This window comes from Dasypus novemcinctus, chromosome 13 (genome assembly GCF_030445035.2).
Source record: "Dasypus novemcinctus isolate mDasNov1 chromosome 13, mDasNov1.1.hap2, whole genome shotgun sequence".
Lineage (NCBI taxonomy): Eukaryota > Metazoa > Chordata > Mammalia > Cingulata > Dasypodidae > Dasypus > Dasypus novemcinctus.
In genome coordinates, this window is record NC_080685.1 from 42,133,432 (window position 1) to 42,151,757 (window position 18,326).

An 18,326-nucleotide genomic window follows, 5' to 3' on the forward strand; every position below is an offset into this window, starting at 1 on the left:
AAGTTGTTAAAATTAAGTGTTCAGTTGTTAAAATTAAGTGGTAATGTACATACAGTGCCTGAAACACAATCAGCACTCAACAAATTGTATCTATAGCTATAATTATTGTTCTATAAATGCCGACATATCCTTCTCACCCAAGCTTGAAAACAATTTCTTTATCCTTCCCACCCACATAAAATCAATTATCGAGCTCTACTGGCTTTACTTTGAAAATGCTCCTTGTAATTGTCCTCTCTTTTCTATTTCTACTGTCACCATCCTAATTCAGGCCTTATTTAATTTTCCCTTCTAAAACCATTTTGTGTTGGGCAAACAGATAATTCTTCCTAAACATGCTTTTCTGTTTTCCTGCTTAAAACAAATGAAAAAAAAAAACAAACATACAGCCTGTGTCAGTGGCTCCCCAGTGTCTACTAGATAAAGCATACAAACTCTGATGTTGGAGGTCTTCACAATCAGACTTTTCTAATTATCATTTTCATTGTGCCCAACAGATATAGACCCTGTACTTCAGGCTAATTCATTAGCCCCATCCTCCAGATCCAATTTATCCTTTAGATCCATCCTACTTCTAATCACCCCAACCAGGTTGCTCCTGGCTCTAATCCCTTACAGTACTTTCTAGAACATGGCAACATTTCTATGGCATTTATTATATACTGAAATGAATTTGGGCAGTGCCATAGGGTAATGGCTAAAAGCACAGGTATTGTGGTCAATTGTGCTGATTAAATCAATACAGCACCTTGAATATAATACCCAACTGTAGGAAGCACTCAATAATGTTATCTATAATAATTAATGTTCTTGTATACATTTCTTATTTCCCTAATAAAATGTTTCTAGAAACAATGATCTTTGTGTACTGATGACACCTTTCTTAATGCTGTGCCCCATGAGCTTTTATTAGGTTTTCAGTTAAAATGACTTGCTCACAAATGGAATTCTTAAAGGTTCTAGTTTGACTTTTTCTTTTATTAAGATTTTAATTTATTTACTTATTTATCCCCTCAATCTCCCACGGCTTGCTTGCTGTCTGCTCTCTATGTCCATTCACTGCGTGTTCTTCTGTGTCTGTTTGTCTCCCTTTGTTGGGTTATCTTGCTGTGCCAGCTCTCTGTGGGTGTGGGCTGGCTTGCCTTCACAAGGAGGCCTTGGGACATGAACCCAGGGCCTCCCATATGGTAGAAAGGAACCCAATCAATTGAGGTACAGCTGCTTCCCTGATTTGTTTTTCTTCTTTAAGATGTGATAACTTGCATTGCTAAAAGGGATATGCTAACTTATACGCTGATTTGAGCATATAGTCTTGTACTCAATCTTTGATTAGTGTTGATAAAAGAGTTTACAAGAGTATATATGTGAATAAAACAATTGCTATAAAAAATAGGGCACTGTAATTATAATTAATACTGACCATTGCATGCTCTCATGTGAAGTAATACCAAGTAGCTGTTAAGAACTGCTTCAAAACTCTTTCATATGTTCCCTTTATCTTGTCAAACTTGTTCTGCATAAGGATTAGGACCGAGGCTGGACTGTGAAAAGAATAACATTGTTTGAGGATCTCAACACAATTAGCACAACTGCCCTCCATTTTGCAGATTGGGAACACTGAGGTTTGCAGTGGTTCAGTGCATTTCCTTTGCCACCAGGGAGAGGGCAGGATAAGCAACAGAATATTCTATATTCCAAAATATGCTGGGCTTCTCCTAAGCAATTGGGCTTCTATTTTATCTTACAGCCATTGTGACTGTGTAAACAGTCAGATTTCCCCTCTTGCCATGACTAATGGAAAGACTGGAGTCAAGTTTGTGATTCACCTGGGGTAGATTATATAGACTTTAACTATAAAAAAGTGCATCTGTTCTTTTCCTGATTCCATTTTATTCTTGTTTTTCTTTATTCATTTCCATTCATTTTCAGTTTGAGTCATCTTGCTCTAAAATATATCCTTGTAAGGACCTGAAGTCTCTTTTCAAACAAGATGGGCAATATGTACATTAATAATTAATTTTTACACTAGTCCCACATTTCCCTTAGACTGAGGATGATTGTGCAATGCAAACATCGTGCCCTTTGGAGAAAGCCACACTTAGGTATGAATTCCAATTTTGACACTTAGTAACTGTGAGACCTTAGGAAAGTTATGTAACCTTTCTAATAATCTCTAACTCACGAAATGTCTTGGACATTAAGAGAATTCATGCAAATTACTTAGTGCATAGTAGGCATTCAATAAATGTCATTTCCCTTCTTCCAGTCGCTTATTAGACTATATTAAAAACTGGAACTGGACTGTGATAATGCATTTCTTTATTAAGTATTTAAGCCAATAACTAATTTCCCCCAGGGGGAAGAGAGAGAAATGTTGAATTAGTTTTATTTGGTGAACTTACTTCTTAATCTCTTCTTCTTCAGCATTATTTAGTTTCATGGTCCATAATTAGTTTTCATGCAACAAAAACGTCACAGTTCAGTATGTCTCTTAACTCTACTCTGATTGTTGTTTTTATCTATTATTACATCTGCTGTTTATTAGGGATCATTATTAGTCATATTAACAGTTCGACTGGGTTTTATGACTCCTTCATGCTGATAAATTTTTGCTCTCAACAATTTCCCTTAGTTCTAGGATTTAAAAGAATCAAGTTTAAATAGCAATGTTACAACAACAAAACAAAACAAACCAAAAAACCCAGGGAGAAAAAAAGAAATCTCACTTCGAGTCTGTTCCTTCGGGTTAATTTTATACGTTTGCAATTAAGGAAAGCCACGTTTGCCTCAAGGTCTGAATCAGAATGCGCTGAGACCTGAGCCAGGATAGAAAAGTGGAAAGTGACTAATTGAGGTGGAACTACGGTACCGTTGCACCTTTAAGGCCTGGAGACTTGGTATTAGCTCGGCCTCCTTCCCGGCCCACCTCTGAACTCTGATTGACAGGTCGTCGGGCGAGGAGGAGCAGAAGGAGGTTGAAGAGGAGGCGCAGCGAGGAAACTAGAGAGAGGAGGAGCCCGTCTTTTCTCTGATGGCCAATCAGAAGAGGGGGCGGGGCTCCGCGTGCCCTCCTTCCCGCTTTTCCCCGCCTCCTGGCGTCCCCGCCCCCTCTCCCCTTTCCTCTGCCCCCTCCCCTCTCCTTCTCGTCCTCCTCCTCCTTCTCGTCCTCCTCCTCCTCCTCTCAGGCTGTGGTTTTTCTGTATATGTTTCTGGAGTCCTGAGCCTGAGCTAAACAAAAGCAGGAGGCTGACGGGGTTGCTGGAGTTTGCAGAGACACGGAGGAGAAGAGAGCCTGTGCTTTGCCTGCCGCCGCGGCTGGGGGAGATCTGGCTTTTGCAACAGCCCACCCCCTTTGAGATCACTCTGGCCCGGAGTGGGGGTGGGGGGCAGCGGGGGGTGGGGGGGGAAAGTTTGCATTGCAATCCCCCTGCCTTCCTTCCCTTTCTCCCGATCAATGCATATTTGCAAAAGGATTAAGCTACAGATTTAAGCGCCGGGAGCCCATTTCTGCTTTGCAAAGGAGACCGGACTGAAAAACCAAAAGCCAGCTCTGATTTCTTTTCGCCAAGTGGGAAGGTGGTTTATTTTTCTTGCTTTTTGGAGTCAACACCCTTCCCCGCCAGCCCTTATCCCCACCCTCACCCCGCAACCCCTTCACGCCCCCCTCCCCCTCCCCACTCCCCATCCTCCCACTATCCTCTAAAGAGGCAAAGGGATATATATTTTTTTCTTTTGGTTTTCTTTTTTTTCCCCTTCCCTGTTTATCCTGAAAAGGATTTGAAGACAGCTTGAAGGATAAAAAGCCTTGGTGCTTTCCAGGAGCCAAGCCGAGGAGAAGAGGAAGAGCCGGGGGCCGCCGTTGCCTTTGGAGATGGACGAGCAGCCCAGGCTGATGCATTCCCATGCTGGGGTCGGGATGGCCGGACACCCCGGCCTGTCCCAGCACTTGCAGGATGGGGCCGGAGGGACCGAGGGGGAGGGCGGGAGGAAGCAGGACATTGGAGACATTTTACAGCAAATTATGACCATCACAGACCAGAGTTTGGATGAGGCGCAGGCCAGGTGAGATGGAGGCTTTTCTTTTCCTTTCTTGGTTTTTTTTTTTTTTTCTCCCACTCGCAGGGGGAAACAATGGGAACCGAATCACCACAGCGCTTTCTTTTTAAATGTTATTTCTTTTTCCATTTTGACGAGCAACTACATGGCGGAGGAGTAAAATTTGCAGGAGCGTTGTTATCGAAAGTGTAATCGCCCATGCCGTGATGTGGCTGTGTATACATATAGGTAGATATGTGTGTATGTATTGTGTGTGTGAACATATATATATATGAATATAGAAATACTCATGTATAGCCTCAAACACGTTTAGGCACGCCGAAAATGCTTCCAACTGATCCAAAAGCGGCCCTCGGCACTTTTTACTGCTTTTAAAAAAAGTATCAGAGAAAGCAGATTTGTCAAGTTTTGAACAGCATTCCATGCCTTCTTGTTGAGGGACTCCGTAGCCTTACAGACCAAAATGTCCCAAGAACATTTGTTTGTAAATTTAGTTGTCTCCTTGCCTAATTCAGCGACTTTAGATTTTCTTTCTTGACTTACCCCTCCAAAATTAATTATCATTTCCCCCTCTCCTCCTTCCCTCAAAAAATTAGGGTATTTCTTTGTCAGTAGTTGTTAGCTATCAAGAAAATATTTTGCATTCACTTAATTGTCTCAAAAAAAAAAAAAAGGAATGCAAAGAAAGAAAATACAATTTTGCTTTTAGACGTATTTGTTAGACTTAAGGGACTCAGATATTCTGTTTAACTTTATTGTCTCAATTTGAGTCGGCTTGCTAACCTTGGGTGACACAGACAGCTCTGTGTGGTCCTTTAAAAAGGGGTGGGGGGGATAAAAATCAAGCATGCTCTTTTCCCCATGCTTCCTTCAGCACCACTTAGAATGCAACTAAATAGAAATGAAAGCATGTGTGAATTTTATGTATTTCAATACTGGAGGGCACGAAGATCTTCATTAAGGAGAGAAGAAGCTGTGTAGCTTCTCAACTTAATCCACTGCCAGGTATATAGTCCACCACACGAGGATTTTACAGTAAATTCTCTTTCAAAATAAAACAGACTAAGTGGCAACCCACTAACAGCTTGCCCAAGGCCGAGCTCAAAAAGGAGAATTTAAAAAATCTAAGACCACATATGTCCATACAATTACCCAGCTTTGTTAAATCTCAGAAGTAGTCTCTTCGCTCAGAAAAATTTTAATCATATATACATCATTCCTATATCTGAAATGGCTTAATTATATGGTGAAGACATCATTATATGTATTTTTGTCTTAAGGGAAATCGAAATTTGAGTTGAGAAAGTGAAGCAGCGGCAAAAAGCAGGGATGCATGAATTACAGTCTTATTTTAGCTGTAAGCACATGCAACATGTAAACTCAAAAGTACCGAGGTTTACGGGTGCTTGAAAACTTGGAAATGTTCAAAGACTCAAACTCTTGTAAATTTTTTTTAATGGGGAAAAGTTTGCAGAAATTAATCAGTGTTCTTTTTGAAATTTATCCATTTTCTTTTGAATTGGAACAAATTTCTCCATTACATTGTTCCAGAAAAATAAACTCAGACATGCAATAAACTAGATTATTAGCAAGTTTGTAAAGTGGAAGAAGCTAGTAAAAATGGGTACCCACCGATTTTCTGATGTTTAGTTCCTCTCCTTATTGGTGAAACTGAGGACCAACATGGCTTGGCGGGTACCCTCTTTTAATGGCCTATTTGCTTAGAGAGAGCAGGCAATTGGGGATAGGGAAATTTTCTGTTCTTCTATTACCCCATTTGTATGTTGTGGAAATCCAGTATTTCTAGAAATCTGTGCTGGGATTTTTGTTTGCATTTGGGCCTATGTATAAGAACACAATTAGTGAAAACTGTTTTAAGAGATCACAAAAGAGGTCTTCAGTACATTGAAGAAATCTTTTCCACCCCTTCTCTCAATCCACATGAGGACTGACTAAATCACCAGTTTGCTTTCTTTTTGCTTAAACAGTGTAACTCCACGGAGCAAATGCTGTGGCCTTTTTACTTTTCTCCAGTCAAACCTTCATAATGTATATTTATTGTTTACAAAGTAAACCATTAATATTTTAGACACAAAGTATGAGCTCATTGGAACTCTCTTGAATTCTGAGCTTATTATACTCCTGTTGTACAGTACATACAGCGTGCTTCTGGTTCTTGTTCTTCATGAGGATGTGTATCTGTTTTTTAACTTTCCAAGGGATTAAAAATAAATTGCATGTGTTTTGAGAGCCAGGCATTTCCATTTATCTTTACACATTAATTTTAGTTAGTAAACAGAATTCCCTTAACTAATAGCTGATATGATCAGTATTTTGTTTCCAAAACAATATCCTTCTTCTATAATAAAATTAAAGGAAAGGTATTGTTTTGTTCTTCAAGTGCATTCTGAATACACACACACACACACACACCAGAATCAGGTAAATCACTAATTCAAAAGGCAGAATGGTATTTATTTTTTCCCCAGTGAGTGCAAGGTTCTAATTGTAAATAATTGAATTTCAACACCTGCAAATAAGCGGTGTGTGCACAAGAGGCATAATGTGAACACAGAGAAATGAATTTATTCCCCATATGGGTATGTTTGCCCCCTGGCAATGCATTTCCATACTCTTTAAGTTGGGGACTGAAATTTTATAAATTGACAGTTCTACACAGAAGACCTTTCAAGCATCTTGTGTTTATGAGAATACAGGGGCATCTGCGGAATGAATTCGAACACATGGATGAATTAAATTTGAAAACACACACACAGACAGAGAGGCAGACAGCTCCTAGGCTGTGGTGGTTGCATAGATTATACAAAACTGTTAACACATGCATTTGGCTTTGCTGTATTCATTGCCCTGGATAGGAGTATTGGTTTAGGAATTCCGCTGTGATTAAAAGACTTAAAACAAAACAAAAACCACAACTCTGTCTAAATGGGCATAATTTAGGTTAGTTCTGTTCTGTAGTTAAATCCCTACTCTCTCCCTACTAATTAACATTATTTCTTTTTCTATGGTGGGACTTGTATATTAAGTCATAAAAACAATCGAAGCATGCCACGGAGTTATGCTTGGGATATAATTTTGGCTAAACATTCAAATTTTTGTTCCCTTTTGCATTATCAACATTTGATCATGAAAGTCTACCTAAAGCTATCATGTTATTTCTTTCTTGCAGAAAACATGCTTTAAACTGCCACAGAATGAAGCCTGCCTTGTTTAATGTGTTGTGTGAAATCAAAGAAAAAACAGGTAGGAATGAGATTTCAACATTTAAGCATTTTCTTTGGCCAGTTGAATCACTTAACCAGCAAACACTGACCCATTTTCTAAATATTAAAATTTTAGAATATAAATACTATCAAGACTGATTGCATATTCCAGTAGGAAGTCCTAGCCCTGCTTCCTTTAAAAAAAGCACTAAGTTTCCTTGACAATTATTATCAAGTATTACTGGTTTATTTTCCTTAACTCTATGTGTAGCTTACTTGAAATTGGGACTAAAATATAGGTTCTGAAGGGAAATTTATAAAATGTTGCGCCTTTGGGGGAAAAATATGAAAGTAAAAGTCCATTTCCTTAAGGAATATATTTGTCCCATATTTAAAACTGTAATTCTTTATTTTTTTATTTTCAGTTTTTTTGGAGTTGGGCATGGGGCGGGGAGGCGGGAGTGGGCTGAGCTGTTTAAAGTTTCCTTTCCTTTTTTTTTTCTTGTAATTACACAAAGCAGCAGACTAAAGGTTCTAAAGCAGAGTGCTGTCAATACCTTTGTGGAAAGCACTAGACAACAGTAGGTTATCTGCATCTGAGTGCTCTGGGATTTTATAGCAGGGAGAATCATTGGGTTTAGGAGAATATAATGCCATGAGATTACTCATTCTGTTGTTTTTCTACTTTCTAGACCTCATATCATGGACTAACACACTTATAACACTTCCCAGGAGGGCATTTAAATTTTAAAGCAACAATTAAAAAATAGCAGTCATCAATCAGAGGTGTTCTTAAACAACAGATGCTCTGGGAAGGACATTTAGCAACATCCTCTTGTTTGTTTACTTTAATCCTTAATTTTCCAAAGTGGGAAAATCTCTCCCTTGTAAGAAGAAAGAGTGGAGAAGGCAATCTGAAACACGGACGTAAAGATGAGGTACAGGAGGTTGGTTATATAAAGCGCAAGCTTCTGCTGGGCTCTGACTCGCTTGCTTTAGAGCAGTGCAAAGTACCTGACATCCTATTTATTTATTTATTTTTTACAACAAGGAGTGTAACAGTCAATAATTCATATCTAAACCATATAAGCAAGGGCATGACATGAATGAAAGTGACAATAAATATGATTGCATGCCGGGTTGATATACATTGATAGTTACACGTAAAAGAAAGGGGGGAGAGGGCACACAGGGTGGCTTTCTTTTTGAGAGCTGTCTGTGTTTCTCTTTAAAAAAAAAAACAGTTTCAAGACGCGACTGTTGATTGAATATGTAATTACTTAAGTCTTGAAATGTATGTAAAATCAGGAAGCAGCCCTTTTGTTGACTGTTATTTGTGTTGTGCATACCATCTTAGACAAAGCACCTGAACAGTGACGTTCAGACCTTTTAAGTCTTCCAGGTTGCACTGCCAACGCCTAACCTCATTTCAAAGCTGTTAATTTCATTTTAGCTGTGAAACACCTTTTAAAGAGATTTATGGTTTGCATATACAAATATCAAAAGAGCTTTTCCAGTTTGTCACACTTAATTTTTTCTTCTAGTAGCACAGAACAGAAGACATGTATTTTTTCCTCTTCATTCCTTTTTCCCTTCCTTCTCCTTCTCTATGTTGATGTCTGATGTTAGTGTACTTTGAATATTTGGTTTGTTGAAATTTCTTTCCAATTGAGTACCACTGCCAGCTGATTTTGGTTCACAAAATGTAGATAAAAATAAAAAACACATAAAGACATATGTGATAATCCAGGCTAAAGAGAGTCTATTTTTGAAGAGACTTTATCAGATTTTTATTGAAAGGAAGTCCATCTGGGTACTAAAATATACCTTGTGGCCAAGGTGTTTAATTCTTCAGTTGAAAACCTTCTGGGGCAGTGGATCAAAGTGGGTGGGTATAAATGGAGATCTCTTTCCAGTGGGGGTATTAAGGAGTTTGTATCTTATTCATATTGGCTGAAGTATGGTGATAGGAAGCATACTTCAGAAGTATTGGTCAGAATCATGTTCTATAGGGTTGCATATTTTGCTTTTTAAAAATTTTAGTCAAGACATTTAATGCTTGTAAATTTTTTTTTTGTCTTAAGTAATGTTTTGTGTGTTGTCTCTAGAATAATATATTTTTAAAAAAACAGTTTATTGAATAATGTAAATTGAAAATGAGAAGGATCATTGCCCCCATGTACAGGAGAAAATAAACACACACATGTATTTTTAGATTGAGCAACCCCTGTGTGAAATAATAATAATAATAAAGGCCTAGTTGCCTCTTATTCTTCAACTTGTGCATTGGGTGGTTTGAGGATAAGGAAGAAACCACTCGTCGAAGGTTGAGGATTCTCTGTTAAAGGTAGGAGTCAACTGTAGTAAGTTGAAAAGAACCCTTTGATTTTAAAGCACAATTAGTCAGGAACTGCCGAACTCTCATTTTCTGAGCCAGCGTATCCTTCTTGTGGTTGATGTGACAGAGAAATATTAAATGTCTATAAACTAGCTGGAGTATTTTTTTTGTTTTGTTTTGGATGCAGAGCTAGTGAAAAGATGACTTGAATGATCACTTCACATATATTCCTTCATTGTTTTGGGACTATTCCTATTGTTACTTGGAAGTGCCCTCTTTGATGAGTGTTTTTGAGCTTCCATCTCAAGCATTGTAGGTTACCTGACTTAAGGTGGGCTTTGCTTGTTTTCTAACAAAAAGTTCACACGCATGGCTCATCTAGGTCACTGTTAGGAAGGCAGGACTCTGAGAAGAGGGTGGTAATTGCTTTCATTTGCTGCTTTTGCTTTTTTGTTTGAGTTTTTGTTAAAGATTTGTGTTGGAAGGCTCGTAAGTAGATAGAAAACCTAGCTAATACTGTCTTACAACCTTTTGAAACTTTAAAGAAACACATAACACCTAAAATAGGCAGTACCATCTAAATTATAGTTGGTAGTTGGGTACTTAAGTTGGAAATTATTGTGGGGCTAGGGCTATTAAAAAAAAGAAAACAAACCATGTGTCTTCTTACTTCAGAGTGTGGAGAAGCTTGTATTTTTGATATTTTAGCTTTTTTAAGAATGTTAAAAAAAAAAAAAAGAATGCCAGCAGAATGCTTGGGCAACAAATCACAAACAGCAGCAAGATAAATCCCGTCAAGATCTATAGCATTGTATATTTCAGAAGTGGCTTTTTTCTACTTGCTTATTCTGGTAACATAGAGTTTGGGGCCATTTAATATCACATTTTCTTTTGTTTTTTAAGAACCATTCCTTGTCTGCTGACATATTAGCAAGAGGCTGAGTTTTATATGTGTGTATATGTGGTATTAGTGAGATGGGTAGGATGGAAGAAAGTGAGAAAAAGTCAAACACTGCATTTCTTAAAAAGACCTTGGAGATACATACATATATATATTTTTAAAAATTAATTCTGTATCAAAATCATTTATAAATTAGAAAAATATAAAAAATATTGGGTGCCATTTACTAAGGAGAATATTTATAGATAGCAATGAATAGCTGTAAATTGTTATGAATATTTTTAGTTTAGAACATAAAAACTATATATGGTACTTTTCAGCCAGTTTTCCTCTGTGCATTATCTGCACTGAAGTTAAATCAAATCCTTGGAGGAGGTTAAGAAATTATTTTTTGCTTCCTTAACACCCTTTTGTTCTCTCTCCTTTTCACTGTGTTCAATTAACACCCCCATCATAGAACTGCAGTATTTTCTCTTTTTTTTCAAGTCTACTACTTGTATTTCACTTTTTACACCCTCCCTTATTATTCTTGTCTGCCACCTCTTTTTAATATAGCAATTACATTGTGGGGCTTCTCTTCCTCTCCTTCCACCTTTCAAGCATTAAAGAATAATGTGTGTGTTCGTATATATAGGTGGCGGGGCACTATAGAAGGAAGCTGTATGTTGCTTGGAAATCATTCTGATAATACTGGGCCGTGAGCAGAAAACAGGAGTGAAAGAACTAGACAGATTTCTGTGATCAGACTTCTTTTGGGGTTGAAGTGGCAAGAGTAACTTTTCATAGTAGCTTATCTCTAACAGGTATATGCAAAACCCTTTGAGAGAATTCAAGATTTTTTTTTTTTTTTTTTTTTGAGATAGCTGGATAGTAAGAGAGAAAAGGGGAGCAAGCGAAGAGATGTTACAAGCCAGTTTTACCTGAAAACTTCAGGCCCAACAGTGTGCTAAGGAAAAAGTAATGCAAGTAGCTATATATTATTTATTATCATCGGGATATAAGCTATAGACCTACAATAATGTGGCTCTATGAGTGACACGACATAGGCTGAGAAGTATCCCTTCTCTTCTGTCACTTCTGTGTAATCTGTTTTAGAATGGGGGCAGGGTTAGAAAAATTCTGGCCTTTGAGATATGGGGAAGAGGATGCAAAGAATGGCTTGGTCATAGCTACCAAAATGAGCTTTTTAGAAACTTGGTGTAGATTGTTCTAGCAATAGAGGTGTCTGTGAAGGCTGGAAACCTAGACAGATTTAGGTTAAACTGAGGAAATTGGAAATGGATTTATAAGTGGGAAGATGCAGGGAGAAGCTTGTGATCAAAGAACTGCAGGGTTTTGGCAGAGCTGTAGGGGGACTAACGATACGAACTCCCAGATCTGGAGCCGGCTGTGCTCTGGACCTGGGAGGGGGTTGTGGGGTGAGGAGGCATGGCCTGCTTGTGTTTTTACTGGATATTTTTCACATGCCTTTGCCTCTGCTTTCTGTTGACATCCAGTAAGATTTTGTTATTGTTTTTGGCATATTTACAAAAAAGCCCCCAAACAAACAAATCAAAACGTAGCTATGTACACATTCAAATAGGAAAGGATTTTTAAATTTCAAGCATAACCCCTAACTTCTTTTAAGACATAGTTTACATGCATGCCTTAGGAAAGCTTTTTCTTAATCTTGATTTCCGACCTCTTTAGATGGATGCTGTTAATGTTTTGAACTTGGTGAAGTGAATCTAAATAAACCTTTATTGTCTTTCCTTTATAATTTTTTTTTTTTCACCACCAAAAAGCATCCACATGATAGAGGCAGTGTCCTAGTCCAGCTCCCAGGACAGTTCTTATTCATTTTCCTATGACCCTGAAAAGCACCTCGTCCATATGTGTTGTTATTGAAGCCTCTGTTAGAAGAACATCATAAGACTGGCTCCACCTCTGCTTCTTACCTGAGATGAAAACAGCTTCCTGTTGTTTGCAAAGTGCTTTGAGCTCCCTGGGCTATATAGATAGAAGGTACTGTATTATTGATAATAAATGACCTCAATACTCCCATCCTATTCCATTTCACAGAATGTCATTGCATTAACTCTTGTAAGCCAAAGGAACAGATGCCTACTAGGCTCAAATTAAGTAATGGGGTAGTCAGTAATCTCTCATGAGAATTCTGTCCCAGATCTGCGCAGCTTCTTACCAATGTACCTTATTCAAGTTACAAACCCACTTTGTGCTTAATTTTCCTCATCTATAAAATGGAACAATAATGGAACTATCTTAGAGTGTTATTCTGGGGATTAATTGAGGTAATACCTGTAAATTACAGTGTCTGGCATAGAGTAAATAGTCAGTAACTGTTAGCTTTTATAATTTCTGGCCCTGTTTTCTTATATGAAAAAGATTGCCTTGCACCAGATGGTCCCCAAAAAGTGAGCCAATTCCAAAATTCTATGACTATATGCCGAAGAGAGACACAAATTGCTAAATTTAAGATTTGCTTTCTTTCATTTCGCTTGCCATTCTCTTAAAGCAAGAAGCTTTATCCGGCCAAAAGGCTGGGACTAGGGTTGCAGAAGAGGTTGGGATGGAGGTAGGGGAGAATGTGTAAAAGTAGACAAAGGTTTTCAATTATCCACAAACCAGACCACCTGAAAAGCTAGAATTGCGTATGTTATTAGTGATGGCATTTTCTTAACATCAGCAACTATAGACATTGTGTCATTTCAGTTAAAAATATTTTCTCTGAAAGCACACAGACCCTTCCAATTCAAGTTGGATGTTTCTGAAAGCAGGAAGAGTAACATAAAGTGTGGTAAGGTCAACTTGACCTCTTTCTGTCCTAATCTGTTCCTCGTTTAGGAAAACAATATCCTTGCTGTAAGGAAATCCTTGATGCATAGTAGGTTTATTCTTTTTTATAGCTTTATTGACATATATTTAATATACCATAAAATTTAAAGTATACACTTCAGTGGCTTTTGGTATATTCACAACGTTTGTGTAACCATCACCACAATCTAATTATAGAATATTTTCATCATGACCCAAAGAAATCCAGTACCTATTACCAGTCAGTCCCCATTTCCCTCTTTGCCTAGCTCCTGTTCACTGCTAATCTACTTTCTGTCTCAATGGATTTGCCTTCTTTGGACATTTCACATAAATGGAATCATGCAATATATAGTGTTTTGTGACTGGCTTCTTTCACTTAGCATAATGTTTTCAAGATTTTTCTATGCTGTAGTACTGTAGCATCTATCAGTACTTAATTCCAAATGATATTTAATAATATTATTTAATATTTAACAGTATTTATTGCCAAATAATGTACCATTGTATGGATATACCGCATTTTGTTCATCCATTCATCAATTGATAGAAATTTAGGTTATTTCTGCTTTTTGACTATTAATGAATAATGATGCTGTGGACATTGGCATAAAAGTTTTTGCGTAGATATTTGTTGTCATTTTTCTTGGCATATGACTAGGAGTGGAATTGCTGGGTCAAATGGTAATTATGTTTACATTTTGAGGATTTGTTAAACTGTTTTCCACAGTGGCTGCAGTAGGTTTATTCTTAAACCATATTGTGTAAATGACAGAAGATTTGTATAAATCCATCCTAGCTGTCCATTTTTTTCAAGCTTTTTCTCCAGTGACCTTTTTTCTCCTCTATGTTTAGGCCTCTACCCTGGTTTTTGCCTTTTTTGATCAATACCTACTCTTAAGAAAAACATTTTTGATAAATTTATTTGATTTGAAGTATGATTTATATGAAATTTCTCTCCGAGCTATTTTCATTTTAAAGAGAAAAAAATTAAGTCAAAAGAATGAATCTCTGATGCTGGAGTTTCAAGTGTCTTGTTCCAGGAGAGGAAGGTATTGGGAAAAAGATTGGAGAATTTTCTGAATAGCAATCTATGAGAAAGAGAGAACATGGATTGCCAAGGCAAGCCCAGATGGATTCCAATCCTAGCTTGTTGTGTGACCTTAATAGAAGTTACTTAGCAGCTAGTTTCAATTTCCTTATTGTAGAGTGAAGATAATGATACCTACTATGTAGAGTTGATTGAAGGACTAAGACAATAACATAAAGCTTATAGCTCAGTGAGTGCTCAATAAATGGCATACTGCTATTTTTCTGAAACCACATGGTACAGTTTGGCCCACCCCTCTCATCTGTTTGGCCTTCTCTGTTTAGATTGTGTTTTCTACCGTGTCTGCCCAGGAGTTTTAGAGGTGTGTGTACGTGTTGTCTGAACCTACTGTCCTGTTAAATGGTTGTCTGTTAAGAGAGAAAAAAATCTTGGGCAAAACTCAGTGAAAGGTATCCCAACGCTCCCACATCCTCCTCCCCCAACCTCAGAGTTCTGAGAAGAGTATCCCAGTGTCGTTCACACTATGTAAATAACACATTGTAATTTTAAATTTGATGTCTAAGACTTTTCTAATAGCCCCATGTAAAAATAAGGAAACATGAAACTAATTTCAATATTTTATTTTACCCAATATATCTAAAATATTTCAATATGTAATCAACATAGATGTTAATTTTTACATTCTTTCTACTAAGTCTTTGAAATCCATGTTATAATTTACAATTACAGAATATCTCAATTTGGACTAGCCATACTTCAAGTGCTCAAGAGTCACATGTGGCTAGTGCTGGCTACCAGATTGGACAACACAGGCATAGAATGGTTGCTTAGTCATAAATCATTGTTTCGTTCCCTTTTTGGCATAGTTTTCCCACTCTGAGGAAGACACATGGTTGTACCCTACTCAAACTTGATGTGGTAATTCTCTGGCTGTTGAAATTGGTTCCTGATGAATAGCCATGCTCCAGAATAAAGCATCTATCTGCTAAAGCATCTTTTTCTGGCAGGCAATGTCCCACTGCTCCCTTCTGAGGTCACTACAGGGATCTGGCATGGGGTGGTTCCCCTCCGCCTCTTTCTTTCTCTCTCTCTCTCTCTCTCTCTTCCCCACCTCCTCCTCTCCCCATTTTGTGCTTTGTTTCCTTATCCTTAATAAAATTGGTAATGCTCTCCAACATAGAATGAGTTAGTGGAAGCAGCCACTTTGTTTTCTCCAGCTAGAGTATAAGCAAGCAAGTACAGAGGACTCTATGGTGTGACAAAGTTTGCTGGACCTGGAGTCAGGTGTTTCGGGGTCTAATACTCATTTCAGCTTTCATGGTAGTATGTTATTTTGAGAATGCCATTTAACCTCTTGGCCTCAGGTTTCCACATCCATGGAATGGGTGAGTCTAATCTGACTGCACATTCCATGGATCATGAGCCCTAGCATGATCTCTGCCAAGTCCTCGGCTCATAGGAGGGAACACAGGTGGAACATTTATAAAAGAAAATTCATTTTCACTGTTATGGCAGCTCTAATTTATCCTGTGAAGCCTCACATCTTTTCTAGACAGTCATGTAAAACTGGTTATGGTGGTGTTAGAGCTACTTCCATCAATCAAGTTGAATTGGAGAAGGCAAAGAGGGAGGGAAAAAAATTAGTATAATTTTTTTTTTTTTTACCTTGAAGAATTTAGCCTCACATTTACAAAGCCAGTTGGAGGCCACTCCCAGTTTAATCACCTTGTTGAATCCTTGACTGGATGCAAATAATGTTTCCATACTATGTATTTGTAGCTATAGGATTCTGCACTGAAAATTGCTTTTTAAAAATGCAAAAAACTTTGGAAGTGCAGTACAGCTTTATGAAGTCATAGGATCAGCTCTGAAAGTTAGGAAACTTGGGCTTGGTTTTCATATTGGAATGGAGAGTCCTTGTTCACCTTTCGTCTCAGCTGGGATAAAATAATGCCTCCTTCCCACCTGCGGGGCAGTGGGGCTTCAGTAAACTTGAACTGAGGATGTTTGGAGAGAAGTTTGAGTTTCCCTAAGAAACTGTGGTCAGTAGGCATGAGAGAAAAGTTCTTTATTTGTCTTGCTTTGAAACTGGGTTGAGTATGCCAGTAGGTCAGAGGAATAAATTTACCTAGTGGCCTGCACTGGTTGGGCAGAGGGAGAATAGTCAGTTGTTTTTCTGAGGGCTTTAGGTGGTTTTAGACTCCAAGCATTGTTAGAATCCTCCTTATAATTACCATAGTTAATAGAATTGAAACTTTGCATTTATCTTTTGTCCCTCACAGAGAGGGCTTCTCGAAGACCCTAATGATGAGCCCAGCCTACATCCATTCTGAAAGGCACTCTGTGGATAGGAGGGTGTAGACGTTAATTCCTTTTCTACGGTATTTGCATGCAGAGGGGCTAGGGCCCTCACACTGCTTACATTAATAAACATTTAAAAACAAAGCGCCCGCAACACAAGCACAGCTTTCCTTTGTGTGGCCTCCTGACTAGGGTGCCTGTAATCCCTAACCCCTCGCGAGGGAAATGCCTGGGTGGGTGCGGGTGGGTGATGCCGCTCGCCACGCGGAGGATAAAGGCCTGAGCAGTTACCCCATCGTGTGAGGCATAAATTAAAGCAGTTTCGTGCTGAGGTCAGTTAAGGGGGAAAGCGGGGGGAAAGACCAATGAAACAGAACAAGGGATGAGAGAGAACCCTGGCCCAGATCAGGGGGAAAAAGTGAAATGAGTCGTCTGAAAGAACTTAAGGGGGTGCACTACCAAATAGAACTTTTGGAACTTTGGGAAAAAAAAAAAAAGGTAAGAAAAAGCGGAGCCACATGACCTGGCGCGAACAGAAGACTCCCCTCTCAGGGCGGGTAATAATGCCGTGAGCCGGGCCTTGCTGGATGCGCATCTCGGTCTGGCTGCGGGACCCCGCGCAGTTAGTCTCCCAGAGGAGAGAGCGGGGCGCCGCCGCGAACCCCCCCGTCGTCGCAGAAGTGTTGACTCGAGCCGCCGGGCCTATTCCCGCCGCACCGAGGACGCTCGGCGCTGCCGCCTGCTCGGCACCGGGGGCGCCCCTGCGCCCCCGCGCCCCGCGCCTGTCCTCGCCGTGGGCCCCGAGGGCGGCCGGAGAAACCGGTCGCCCCGCGCGCCCTGCGGCCTCGAGTCCCGACGAGGCCGGGCGGCGCTGGCCTCCCGCGCGCGGACCGAGCAGCCGAGTTTGTCCGCAGGGTTCCCTTCGCCTCCCCTCGCCGGACGCAGTGGGCAGCCACGGAGCGCTCCGTGCCGGCCTGGGGTCACTTCGCATGGCCCGAGGCGCTCTCACCACCCCACCCCAGCCACGAGCGACCGGGGATTCCCGGTCCCCCAGGAGAAATACGCACTGTCGGGAGCCATAATTCTTTATTTAAAAACCTTTCATTATGGGCTTGGATTGAGAATCCTAGCAGTCACAGCCTCGGAGGGGTGGTGGTGGCGGTGTGACCCCAGCCAGCCAGGGCCCCGGGTCTGCCTGCACTGGTTTCTGCTCCGTGGGGCCCGCCCGAGCCGAGCTTTCCGTATGCAAAGTGCCGGTGCTGTGCAGATACCAGTGGTGGTGGTTTTGCATACAGAAGTGAAATTCTGAAGGCAGCCTGTGAGCACGTGGGTGAGTGTGTGTGTGCTCACATGCACGCATGTTAATTTGCAGGGCCTTTCTTAGTTGGCCCCGTGTCTCAGCTCTTTTCAAGAAATAGTTCAGTTGTTGCTTTGGTACTGAAATGAATTAAATAATATAAGTTACTGAAAAACCCTCCCATCTTCCGTCTCTCTACTCTTCCAGTGAGTGCATCGTCTTCCCCACTGGGGGAGATTTTTAACCCCAAGAACCTCGATGTACTTTAAACAACACTGACATTTGTTTTCGTTAAGCTTGGTCTGATTTAACACTTAAAGAAGGTTTGGGGCCTTCAAATATAC

The 18,326-nt window shown here is 39.7% G+C and overlaps 1 protein-coding gene across 8 annotated transcripts in view; it reads left to right on the forward strand.

Annotated features, from left to right (window-relative positions):
• The first annotated feature begins 2,907 nt into the window (after positions 1–2,907).
• Positions 2,908–18,326, forward strand: part of PBX1 (PBX homeobox 1) — a 322,770-nt gene continuing 307,351 nt past the window's right edge. For 2 of the 8 annotated variants that reach the window (XM_023590621.3, XM_071207549.1), the window contains exons 1-2: positions 3,006–4,062; positions 7,247–7,320. In XM_023590621.3, coding sequence (XP_023446389.1) covers positions 3,872–4,062; positions 7,247–7,320 — 265 coding nt within the window. In that variant the 5' untranslated portion in view covers positions 3,006–3,871. Of the gene's footprint in view, positions 4,063–7,246; positions 7,321–18,326 lie in introns of all 8 variants that reach the window. The other 6 variants (XM_071207550.1, XM_058310048.2, XM_058310049.2 and 3 more) reach the window with 6 other exon arrangements.